Source organism: Ambystoma mexicanum, chromosome 6p (genome assembly GCF_040938575.1).
Source record: "Ambystoma mexicanum isolate Mex_15411 chromosome 6p, UKY_AmexF1_1, whole genome shotgun sequence".
NCBI classification, from domain to species: Eukaryota; Metazoa; Chordata; class Amphibia; order Caudata; family Ambystomatidae; genus Ambystoma; species Ambystoma mexicanum.
The window spans coordinates 104,585,829-104,598,378 of NC_090935.1; the positions used below are offsets into that span (position 1 = coordinate 104,585,829).

Consider the following 12,550-nt stretch of genomic DNA (forward strand, 5'->3'; position numbering starts at 1 on the left):
ACTCAGCATCTCCGGCGGACAGTGCACCACCAGAAGCCAGGACACGTGCCGACTTGAAATCCACCACTGCAAAAAGGAAAGGACCAGAAGATAAACCTTCTCTGCCCACGCACCAAGACTATGGAACCTCCTCCCCATCATCATCAGACTCGACCCCACGCTCCTACAATTCAGAAAAGAACTCAAGACCTACCTCTTCAAGGAATCTGTCTGCCTCAACACCTAGGCCATCACTGGCTCCAGACTCGCTAGACACCGGCTGCCCCTCTCCTCCTCACCACCCAGTACACCGGTGCCCCTCCTCTGTGCCACTCTGTATCCCACCCCCCACTGTATATCTGTTCTATTGTTACCTATGTCAGGTGCTCCATTATGCATATGTACTGCTGCATATCTTTCTAAGCGCTCCGTTATATATCTGATATGATATGGCATTTGTAACGCGCCTATACACAAGTGTTTCAAGGCGCGACGAGGCAGGGAGGGGGGAACAAGGGGAGACAGACAACGATCCTACTATGCCAGGTGTCATTCAGATCACGCAAGTGCATGGGTAGGGGGGACGGGAAAAGTGCAAGGGGGAAAGGGAGAGGGGAAAGTGCAGTACAGGGTTAGTAATGAACAAGATAAATAATAAGGGCCAGCTGGTGGCAAGTGCAAGATAAGTGCTGGGAAGGGGGGCTGTAGGGATACAGAGACAGTCCTGCGGTGCAGGGGTTGCCAGGAAGGCAGTTCAGGGGAGAGTGGCTGGGCCAAGGACCGAGATTGGTGAGTGGCCCAGTTGCTGATTCAGTACAGTTTCAGTGATTTAGCAGGGGAGAGGGAGAGAGAAAGCAGAAGCAAAGAGGAAGGTTTTGAGGTGCTTCCGGAACCGGAGATGGTTCTCCTCAAGTTTCAAGGAGGCAGGATGGCTGTTCCAGAGGGAGGTCCCTGCTGCGGAGAGAGATCTCCCCCCAACTCGTTGCTTGGAGAAGCGGCTGACCCTGAGGGAGTTGGAGGCGGAAGAGCGAAGTGCTCGAGAAGGAAGATATTTAATAAGGGAGAGTTGAAGGTAATTTGGCCCCAGGCCCCAGAAGGCCTTGTGGACAATGCAGAGGGTTTTGAACTTAATCCTCGCAGCCACAGGGAGCCAGTGTAGCGATTTCAGTCCTGGAGAGATACGGTCCCTGGGGTTGAGGCCAAGGACAAGTCTCGCAGTCCTGTTCTGGATGAGTTGCAGAGGGCGGAGAGTAGAGGCAGGCAGATTTAGATAGAGGCTGTTACAGTAGTCCAGCTTCGAGAGAACCAGGGCTCTGGAGACAGTGAGCTTCTGGGGGAAGGAGAGGAAAGGAAGGATACCTCTGAGGAGGTGCAGCTGGCAGTGTGACTTCTTAGAAACGTCAGAAATGTGAGGAGAGAAGGAGAGTGTGGAGTCGAAGATGACCCCAAGGTTTTTTGCCTTGCAGGTAGGAGCAGGAAGAGGGCCAAGAGAGGCCGGCCAGAGAGCTGCAGGGAAGGAGGGAGTGGGTGTGCCGATGAGTAGAATCTCGGTCTTACTGGCATTAAGGCAGAGGTCGTTGGCGGCACACCATTCCTGGATAGCAGAAAGACATTGTTGTATACCTCTGTAAAGTGCTATGTTGCTTCTCGGAGCTAGGTCCGGGGTCAATAAATGCCATAATAATAATAATAAGCTACTATGAGTGTAAATAGTGAAAGGTTTGCTCATGATCAATATTTAGATAAAATACTAACGTTGAATAATAACACAATTTTAATGAATTTTGATCATCATTTTAAAACACAAAAGAAGTAAAAAATCTTAAATTAAAAAAGGAAGATTTTCAATGGAAGCTGAAATGTGGTACTGTAGCAGGCTTGGCAGCTTAATGCAAGAAACGTTCTCATTTACAAGGGGAAGAATCTCGATGGCATGTCAAGAAGTGCATCAGCAGTGCCTGACTACAGGGTTTTTATTGGCGCTGAGCAAAAGGAAAACAATATACATTCCGCTGATGGAAGTGGAGTTCATACAAGTAGCCAGCACTTTCAGCAAAGATACAAAACTTCCTAATGTCTGTGACCCCAACCTTCCAAAATGACAGTACAAATTAAGTTACTGTTAAAATAAAGCTTGAGACTAAATATAGCTTCTAAGTGTAGGTAGGGATCTAGGCCGGCTTGGTGGCATTACTCGCAGAATATTTGACAATGAATAGAACTGTCACTCCCCATGCACCTTTCTTAAACATGCACACGTCTACTACACACTGTCCCCTCCCCACACACACGCACTGACCACCACACACACATTGCCCACACACTTCCACACACCCACTTGCACCCACTGCCCATTAATAAAAACACTGCCCATACAAAACACATTTTCCCCACCCATATCCAAATATCCTGACCTCACACACTGCCCTGCCGTACATGCCCACCTTATCACACTGCCTACACACACACACAGGCCCCCACAGGCACACTCTCTACCTATTCAGAGGCCCATACTACCCTTGAAACCAGACAGAACCCACCACTGCTCCACAGCACACACTGCCCCCGACACATACCGTGCCCCCACCATGGAAACTTCCCCTCACATACATTGGCCAGTATCACACAAGCACACATTGCACAAACACCCCAATATTGCCAAACACATTTCCCCACCACACATATTAACATTTCCCGCACACACATCAAAAAACACACACACTTCCACTACAAACTAATACTTGCCATACACATATAGACACATTTCCCCTACAAATCTGCACATACTGTCCCCCACACACACTGTCCACCACACATATACTTCACACACACACACACACACACACACACACACACACACACACACACACACTGTACCCACACCCAGCCAGTGAACCCACCCACTGTCCCCACACACCCACTGACCCCAAACACACACACTTTCCCTATACACTGATCACACAAGCTCACTGTCCACACACTCATACTACACCACACACACACTTCCTCTAAACATACACACTACCGTCCCTTGAAGCCTGGCTTGAACCCATCGAACCACCTAAGAACTGTAATCCGGTAATATTTAGAGGCCCTGTCCTATTGGTACATTTTGAAGGCCCTAGTCATTGATTAAGGCCCCTGTGCACGTATCTCTTCAAGAAATATATCCTTTTGAGAGACATTACTGCAATTCATGCCTTTTCTCTGCCTGCTTAAGTATACAGAGTGCCTACACACAGGTATTCTGAATCTTCTTTCTCCTTCTATAGTGGTAGGATTGTATAGCGTGTTTAATATCTAGGTGCATAATTGATGTGTTTGATGAAAGTAGATTTTTTAAATATGTTTATAGACCTCTGATTGGACATTATATTATTTTGGAACTTATGTACTATTGCTGTTTGGGTTGCTACTGTTTCACATTCCCACCCCTAAGAGTTAGCCTTCACTCTGCCCTCATTATCAGAAAAGGGGAAGGATGTGTATCTCTTGGCTGCGCGTGTTGTACCTTCATGATTGGGATCACGGTTGGTTTGTAGAAGTGTGGTAGGGGGGGGCTGAGTAGGCGGTTTAGCCACTACTCATCCTTATTCTTCTACAGAACAGAGGTCATTTCGTCACAGTCGTGTCATGCCGTGCATGACATGTGAGTGACTGTGTGCCTAGTTCTTTGCCGCAACTTCAGGTTAACCATGAGTCAGCAGAGCTTCCCTGCTTTTTGGACGACGCGTGTCGTTGTTAGATATTGCAGCAAACAGGAAGCTTATTACAAATGTCATTAATTGTGAAGGAAAAGTACTGATGAGACAATGCCTGTAAAAGAGCTTCTGCATAAGCAGTAGCAAGAAGACGACAAAGCTACAGAGTGAGTCATGGCATGTGTATTGAGAGGTCAGTAGCACTGGGGTGTTGTCGAAAACAATTGTATCCATCAGAAAGAACACTACCCAGTCTATGGACCATCTAAAATCCTGCTTCTCAGCTTCTTGAATTAGGGGGATGGTAACAGGTGTATGCCACATTACCAGCCAGCCCATCAAGGTTTAAAAGCAGCATGAGGTGACTTCCATAATATGTTAAGGTGAAAGACAGGAAATTGATGCTGAATCACCATTGACACTTGCATATATCAACAAGGTCAACCAAAGTTATACACAATGTAGAGGCTTCTTTACATTACAACTATGTGTAAAATATTTCAATGTTTTAACATTTTATGTTCTTAAAGAGCATACCAGTTCGTCTCTTCATGAGAAGTATGCTATTAGTGGCACCGCTAGGAGATTTTGGCCTGCAACGTGAGATAAAATTGAAAATCAGTTTGAGTCAAAGAAATAAATGCAGAAAATGAAATATGGCATGGCAACAAAGTAGCTAACGTGCACTTAAATCACTAAGGCATCTATCTGTACTAGCTGATTCTTTTCCATTCGCACCCCGACATGAATGCTCTGTGCACAGTACAAAAGAAAGATGCCTTTGAAATGTGAAACTAAAGTCAGAGAGGAGATTTGCAAGATGCAGGAATTATTACCTTGTAGATTGGAGTCTTAACAACGCTATACTGACCACCAGAACCACCAAGAGCACCAGGAGGGCCAATGCCGCCATTAACGCCATGGACATGGTTGCAGCCTGATAGGTCTGTGAAACTAAAAAAAGTATGTTACAGAGGTATGCGGTACCACGCTATACATCAACAGAGAAAAACAAGGGAGGAAGTGCAGTTAAGCATATCAGATCATGGTGAAATCCAGGAATATAGCTTTAACGGTTGCACAGCAAATCCATGCACCAGATTAGGAAGCATTATCAAAGCCAAGAGTATTGGTGTATAATTCTTAGCAAGGCATTTGCCAGGCTCTATTATCATATGGCCAGATGCTCACACCATTGTGCAGCTGTTATCATCTTATAGCCAAGTAGTGCCAGGGTCGGACTGGGACAAGCAATAGGCCCGGTCACCCATAAAAAGTGGCCCACTCCCCGCCTCACAACCTTTGACACCTGATGACATCACCGGAAGTGATGTTATTTGACCCCACCCCAAAGTGACATGCCGGCATGCGATGAAATACGACCTTTCACCCCTTGACAAAACAGTAAGTGGAATCAAATAGCATTGTTCCTAAGTACACTAAATTACTGTGAATCCAAGCAGACGTCCAAGGCCAAATGATATGTTATTGTATAGAACTTAATCTAAAGCTCTTTTTTTATAGAAAAAGTATGCATACAATATCCCCCAACCGGTGTTGGTACTCATTTATCGACCTAAGAAGAATGAAAGGCTGTTTGAAGAAAAATAAAAGAAATGTTAAAAAAAAAGAAATGTTTAAACATTTTCTTTTCTCTTCCAAACCGGCCTAGGCATGGCCAGTAACCGGCTCCCACTCCCTAGGGACGATTTCGGCCCGGTCACAGGCCGAAAGGCCAATCCGACCCTGAGTAGTATTATTATGGCAGCGTTGGGAAATGCTTATCTCATCCAACATAAAAGCTAAAACTGTTGGCTTTGCCAGTGCTTGTTTTATCTGGAGTGTCTGTGTTAAGTGTTTTAATATTTATCACTTGTTACAGTGCACTCTTTACTGCTGTCCATCACTCAAGGCATGCAATTAATCAAGGCATTTAAGGCTGCATTAGTGGTAATGCAACCAAACCTAATTGCTTTTTCATTGTGTGTTTAAAGAGAATAGAATGGCTAAGTGAGTGTTAGGGGAGAATTTCATTTTGTGGGTTTTGTAGTCTCATTACATGGGACCCCTAAGCAGTTTCCATTTTTCCCATTAACATGCTGGTATTTCTAATTAATGTTGGTAGTTAAAGGGACTTCTGTGAAAGGTCCCTGACAATACATCCCTCTTCAATCCTGGGTTGCCCATAAGACTCTTAGGCACACAGGTGCTTCTTAAGAACCCCATTTGTGCTCTAGGGTGATAAAATCACCCTGCATCAGTTTTAGGGGTGGGGGAGGGGGAAAGCTGGTGGCAGCTAATATTTAATTTTGGCTTCACTAGGGGTGACAGCCGATTTACTGCCTTAGTAGCTCGATGTACCTTTATGGTAGCCACTGGGGAATTTAAGTTTTACTCTCAGCCACTTAGTTTTAGGGGCATCCTTTGTTCACGCCAGTGAGGCAGACTCCCTATTGGTTTGGACTGGATGGGTCTAGATGTTTGGCAGATTGTGGGGCCATCCTTATTGGCTAGCCACCAGAAACCTTGGTTTAAATCCCATAATGGGTTTGGTGAACCAGCAGCAGCCAGCCCCTGTAGGTGAAGGTACATATTAGGGAAACCCTGTTCCTGGAAGGTACAAAGCAGGTTGGCTTAGCTGCTGGATGATTTTGCCAACAAAAACTGGTGTAGCTGATTTTGAGACCATTACGGACCGTACTGGTGGAATTAGACTCCCTTGCCAGTGCTCCAGTTTTCATTTTCCGGTGTGGGCTTCCTTCCCAAGTATTCGTCATCCTGCTGATAGTTCTACTCTTATGCTTGGCACAGATATTCGATCCTGGGACCATTTTCCAGGTCGCTTTACTGCAGTTCACTGTCCCTTCCTGCCAGGGTCTCCTGCATGGGATTTGAAAGTAGCTGCCGTTTGTAAGGGTGTTGGGTCTTCAACACCCACCAAATTCTGCTTCACTGAACCGTACTGGTTCGCCACCACCATTGTCTTGCTGCGGGGGCCTTTTCGATGGTGTGTCATCCACAGTTGCCTGCTGTGCAGCTGCGGTCTGCCATGTGCAGGTTCCTCTGTCCTCCTGGAGCCACGTCTGTTGCTGATTTCACTTCTGGGTGGTAGGTCCTACTCCTGGGAAGGATGATTGCTCTTCTTTTGGGCCATTTGAGTCATTGTTGGCTCAGTGTAAATCTCCATAGGTTACATGATCCTTTAATTAGCCCTGTATAGAGAAGTGTGTACTTAACTGGTGTTTTCAGGAACCAACAATGTAAGTACTTACCACTGCGCCCAGGTTTGGTGGATTATTCCACATACTCTGTGGTCATCTGGTTCTGCAGGTCCCCTCAACCACATTTGCCACTAGTTTACATTTTGTGGCTGAATACTGCTCTGCTTTGCTCCTCTGGCTGCTGGGTCTTGAACCCTCCACTGGATCTTCTTCTTGGTCCTCTGGGTTTGATTGCTTTCTAATGGGCACCTGTGCAGTGGAACTGGGGCTTACCTGGCTTTTCATCAAAACCACAGGTCAGCCTACAGACCTTGCCCTGTTTCCTATGGGGCACTTTTCCTTAACTGACTTCCACAAGTGACAATGGAAGGTACTTACCTTGTCTGAGGCATTTCTCTCGGGTGCCCCTAGGGTCCCTAGAGTACCCCTTCAAGCGATGGAGTTTTAGTGACTTAAAATCTATGTATTACACTCCTGCTTAGGATGTACATTGAATCACTGGTTCTACTGTTTCACACCGTGGAGTGCAATGTGCTTTTCTGGGTTTAGAGACTGTTTTCCTAAAACATATCCTGTACTTTGGCTTTTTTGGGCATTGTGTTCCTCTGCCTACTACTTCTAAGTGCTATAACTGTACAATATGCATTATGTATTCATATCCTACTTGTAGTTAGAGCATAGTAGGAAACCTGTACTTTAGTTCTGTGTGGTAGCATTGTATAAGGAATATGAAAGTAATTTCTATGTGTAATATTATCTAGGTTTCTAGGCTTTCCTCACCTCTAAAAGTGGATATGTATAGTATTTGCCACCAGGGAGGCTTGCATTTTAGGGTAAAGAGTGAGTAAGGCCTTAACGGGCCATTTACTGTTTTGATATCACATTACTTGCTCTGGTCCATGTTATGTTTCTCCCGAGAACTTAATTTCCTAACATACACATTTGATGTGTCATTCTGTGATACAAGTGTATGTTTTTCGTTATAACAGTATGGTGTGTTCCTTTGTGTTGACTAGTGGTATTCATTGTAACTTCCTGATAGCCAACCTCTCTCCTGAGGTTAAGCCTTACTGCCCTGCTGCAGCTACCACCGGAGTCTCTGCCCTTTTATTTTGGATGGCACACTGTTAAGTTAGATGTTTAGATAACCATCACCAGAGGGTTGAGTGAAAATCTCCCTAAAAGCAATAAAAAAGGATAGCACAAAGCCATTCAAGAAGCGGTCTGACCAATGTTATGCCAATGTTATGTAATGTTACTAACACTTATAGAGCGCGCGTTCACCAAAAAGGTATCATGGCGCTATGGCAGGATGAGACAAAAAAGCTATAAAAGTTATGTTTTGAGAGATCGGCGTGATTGTGTTTCTGCCATTTTTAAGGTAAAGTGCCTCATGGTGTTACTGCTTTTTCTCTGCAATGGCATGTAGTTGAGAAAAATATTGAGCTTGATAGAAACTTAAGAGATACTTGGTGCTGGTATTTGTTGAATTTTATGGGAGGACGGTTAATGCTCAAGTTTGCTTTTCCTTCTTGTATCAGGTATAGTTTGTTTTGCGTTTCACTGTGACTCCAGTTTTAATGAGCACAATTAACTTGTGTGAATTCACAGACGTTCAGCCAAGGACCTCTTTTTGGCTGGGTTCCTAGTCTCTTTAACTGCAACATATTGTTTTCAAAATCTTACTTTCTTTTTTGTGCATAGCCAAACTTGACCTTTGTGTCATTGATCTGCTCTGACTACTGTTCATACTGGTAGGTCAAATACGGTGGCCATTATTGTATAATTTGTAAAGAAAAACATGACACAAAAACCAAGATGAAAAAAGACTCCACAGGTCAAATAACCACGGCACCAATTTGCAAGGGAAACAAGGTTTATTGCATGCAAAAAGGTCTCAGACGACGCCGTAGAACCAAATTTACATGAGCTTGCCACATCTCAAGTGGTTACAGGTTATATAGTTCAAAGCTGCAAATTAGCATACATATTTTAGAAAGTTACCCCACCACCCTTCTTGGCTACCAGATATAGAACATGCTAAAGTCCCCCTGTAGTCCCTGGACCAATTAGCCACATCTTATCTAAACCTATTCCCCTTTTCCAAGTGTCTTGTTACATCGTCACTATTGAATCTCGGTATGTTATGTTATGTTATGTTATGTTCATTTCTAAAGCCCAGCTTACACCGACAAGGACATGATGGTGCTAAGAAAGCAAATTGTAGAAAAAGGATGAGGACGAAATCATGATCAGGTTAGAACGAAAAGGTCTTCAGGCATATGCTCACTAATCCTGCAAAGGGAAAGAGGGAGGGAATTCCAAAGTTGTGCAGCAGCAACTGAAAAGGACCGGCCACCAACACGTGAGGGCTTAAAGCGGAGAACTGAGATACACAGAGCAGCAGCCGAGCAAAGTGAACGGGAAGGCACGTACTGACAAAATTTAGCATGAAGGTATTCAGGCCCATTTTTGGAGGAAGCCTGATGAATGATGCATAGGGCCTTGAAATGTATCCGTTTGGGCACAGGCAGTCAATGGAGAGAGGTACGAATCACAGAAACCGAGGAAACGCAGGATGCGCAAGTGGCCAACCTAGCCGCAGAGTTTTGAAGAATTTTAAAATGTTGCAAAAGATAAGCCGGTTGTGCGAGATTGAGAGAATTGCAGTAGTCTAAGGATCTCGAGATCAGGGAGGATACACCCAGGAGATGAAGTTGTGGTGAGATAAGACAGTACTTTGCGCAGAATCCTTAATTTAAAGTGAACTGCCTGACACACAGTGCTCGCCTGGGCCTGCATAGACAGAGAAGCATAAAGGTCCTTAACTACTGAGGATGGCAGTGAAAGAGGGCCAAGTTAGGACGTCCAGAAAGCCAATGACCATAGTAAGGAGTTGGGGGAGGTACCAAAAATAAGAACCTCTGTATCTTCGCCATTAAGACAAAGCCAATTATTAGCCATCCAAGTATGTACAGCAGACAGGCAGGAGCAACAACGGTCGGCAGTAGTGGAAAGAGACAGATCAAGCTGCACCAAGATCTGGGTGTCATCCCCGTAGGAATAACACTGAAAAGCAAAAGAGTGAATAAGTTAACTAAAGGCTGGGAATAAACGTTAAGGAGAAGAGAAGAAAGAACGGGATTGGCTAAAGAGTGTATTGATTCAATAATGAATTATGACCATCATGTGATGTGCACTGTGGGGTGAAAAGACAGCCCCAGAGTGACAGAGATGGAGAGGTTGTGAGAGTGAAGCTGGCTAATGTTGAGACCCATTGGAAAATGAAGGCCAGTTCAAAACATTGTTTTCTGATATAAGGCCTAGTGAATTAACAAAACTGGGCCTATTTCAACTTTAGTAAAATACAAAGACACTGATTTGAAGGAGAGTGTGCCTTAGAACTGTAATATTGCTAACTATGTCTAATGGAGTCAATCAAAAAGAAACAGGTGCTGCTGCTGATGCTGACTTTGTGTAAATTGGGAAAAGGCACCTTTAAACTGCAGCAGTGCACGTGGAAAGAAAAGATACATTTGAAATATGGCGCATTTGGTAGATAAAAAGGAGGAATGATGCCTGACATTTAAGAAATAAAGTGAAGTGACAGATTGCGTTATCAGGAATAAAGAGACTTCATTTTCATCATATAATATCACAGCATGTAAAGAGAAAGGCTTATTTTGTTTTTATAAAAGTGAACACTGGTTTCCTATGTTAACTGTGGCCTATCTGTGTGCACTAGATTAATATTGAATCTACCTCTATTCTAATGTAGTAGAAAAGAAAGCTTGTATTTATGAACAGCAGGCCTAGGTGTAATTACAAAATGTTACATGTTAAACACATTGTGTCAATGTAAAATGATATTCTTTTAGAATGATGTATGTAGCTTGTTTTTCCCCATTGAACTGGAAGGTCTGGGCCTCTGAAACTTTGACCTCAAGACCTTTGGTTGAGGACCTCTAGGAGAAGAAGGTCTGTTTTTCAGTTTACATGTTAAAAGATACAGAGGAGTAGATTGGAATTGTGGAGGTGGCAAATAAGTCAGCCAGCAGAAGTGAACCTAAATTCAGCTCTCTCCATTAACTGTGCATTAGCTCCGAACAAAAAAAACCTTTGAAGCCTAGGAAGGGAGGGCATGATCACTTGGGCCAGCCAGATATCCTAATCAGGTCACAGGAGAGAAATTAAACCTAAGAAATGGTGAGGGCTATGTGAAACTGAGGGACCCATGTGATGCCTTGCTATATGATTAACAATGGGCCACCTTTTCTTTAATTAAAAGAGAATCGTGTGGCCCAGTGAGCTCACTGTGGACTCAGATTAAAGGGGATAAAAAGCCAGCCGGTGACATGTAAATATGAATCCTGTGTGATGTATACAATTTAAGTTATGAGGACAATTATGATTCTGGCTTCTCATAATTCCAAGGAAATAGAAGGTTGGTGTGATGATATATTACAAAAGCAAGGTTTTAATCAGGAAGGGGCAGATTTGTGACTATTTCGGCTTAGGAGTAAATAGATAAAAATGGTAGCTCCTCCCAGGAGGGGTGTGCCGAGCTATAATTAGTATTTCCCGACTCGCCATAAAATATAGAACTCAAAAATATATATGTGTCCCCAGTTAACTGAACAAATAGGATAGCTACCATGTTGTTAGATCTTAAGGTCACTGAAAAAGTTAAACCCACTTGTTGTTTTTGGGATGATGAATCTTTCCCCTGCCTCAGCCTCCATCATTCACACCCTCTAACTCCTGTACTATTAGCAGGCAGTGGAGTATTGGGGGGAGGGAGAGGGAGAGAGCTGGCCAATCCATATTGTGGGAATTATGATAATAATGGAGTGTCACCAGTCCTATGAGAGATCAGTTTTTAATCTGATTTGCTGATATTTCTTTGACTTTTCGACTCTTGGCATCTTTCTTTGGACTTTTGAGTTTTCCCTTAACGTTCCCATTCTATTGGTGGAGATAGTCTGCTTCTGGACTCCTGCAAAGAACTAGAAGAGGTACAGAGAGAGCTATTGGTGGAGATAGTCTGCTTCTGGACTCCTGCAAAGAACTAGAAGAGATACAGAGAGAGCTACCAAGGAAATCTAAAAGCTAGCTGGGCCTGCCATTTGAGGAGTCAGAGGAAGTCTGGGTGCTGGGGACTACCCTTGACTGAAGCCTGTGACTAGATCTGTGCTGTCCTCAGAGGAGCCTTGCTGTTTCCCTGGATGCCCCATAACCAAGGCCACCCATGTAAGTAGATTAATGCAAATGCCAACAGTGTGGGGGGGAATCTGCCAGCCTTAATCTCCATCTCACATAGCGGGTAGGGGGATGGAACTGGGGAGACCAATGGCACATTTTATTAAATCCAACTCAAATTAATTCCAATATAGAAAATCACCCTGTCCATTTAAATTGAATTATGTTGGGAACTGCCTGCTTTAATCCTTTCCATTAAATTGTGGGGAGGGGAGTTAGCTGTGTAGATCCTTAGCGCATTGAATTGAAGTTAAATCAATTAATTCCCATACAGAAAATCACGGGATGAGTGCTGTTAGAGTTCGAAACTAACAAAATTCATGCCCAGTGTGTTAGAGCCAGTATAGACAATAAAGTATTTGGGTGACTCTACCTTTCTGAAACCCCTGT

At 44.0% G+C, this 12,550-nt stretch overlaps 1 protein-coding gene across 1 annotated transcript in view; it reads right to left on the reverse strand.

Annotated features, from left to right (window-relative positions):
* Positions 1-12,550, reverse strand: part of LOC138511247 (receptor-type tyrosine-protein phosphatase kappa-like) — a 1,445,374-nt gene that overhangs the window by 473,753 nt on the left and 959,071 nt on the right. The window contains exons 14-15 of the mRNA XM_069626788.1: positions 4,517-4,634; positions 4,218-4,273 (exon numbers count right to left, since the gene is read on the reverse strand). Of these exons, the coding sequence (XP_069482889.1) occupies positions 4,218-4,273; positions 4,517-4,634 (174 nt within the window). The remainder of the gene's footprint in view (positions 1-4,217; positions 4,274-4,516; positions 4,635-12,550) is intronic.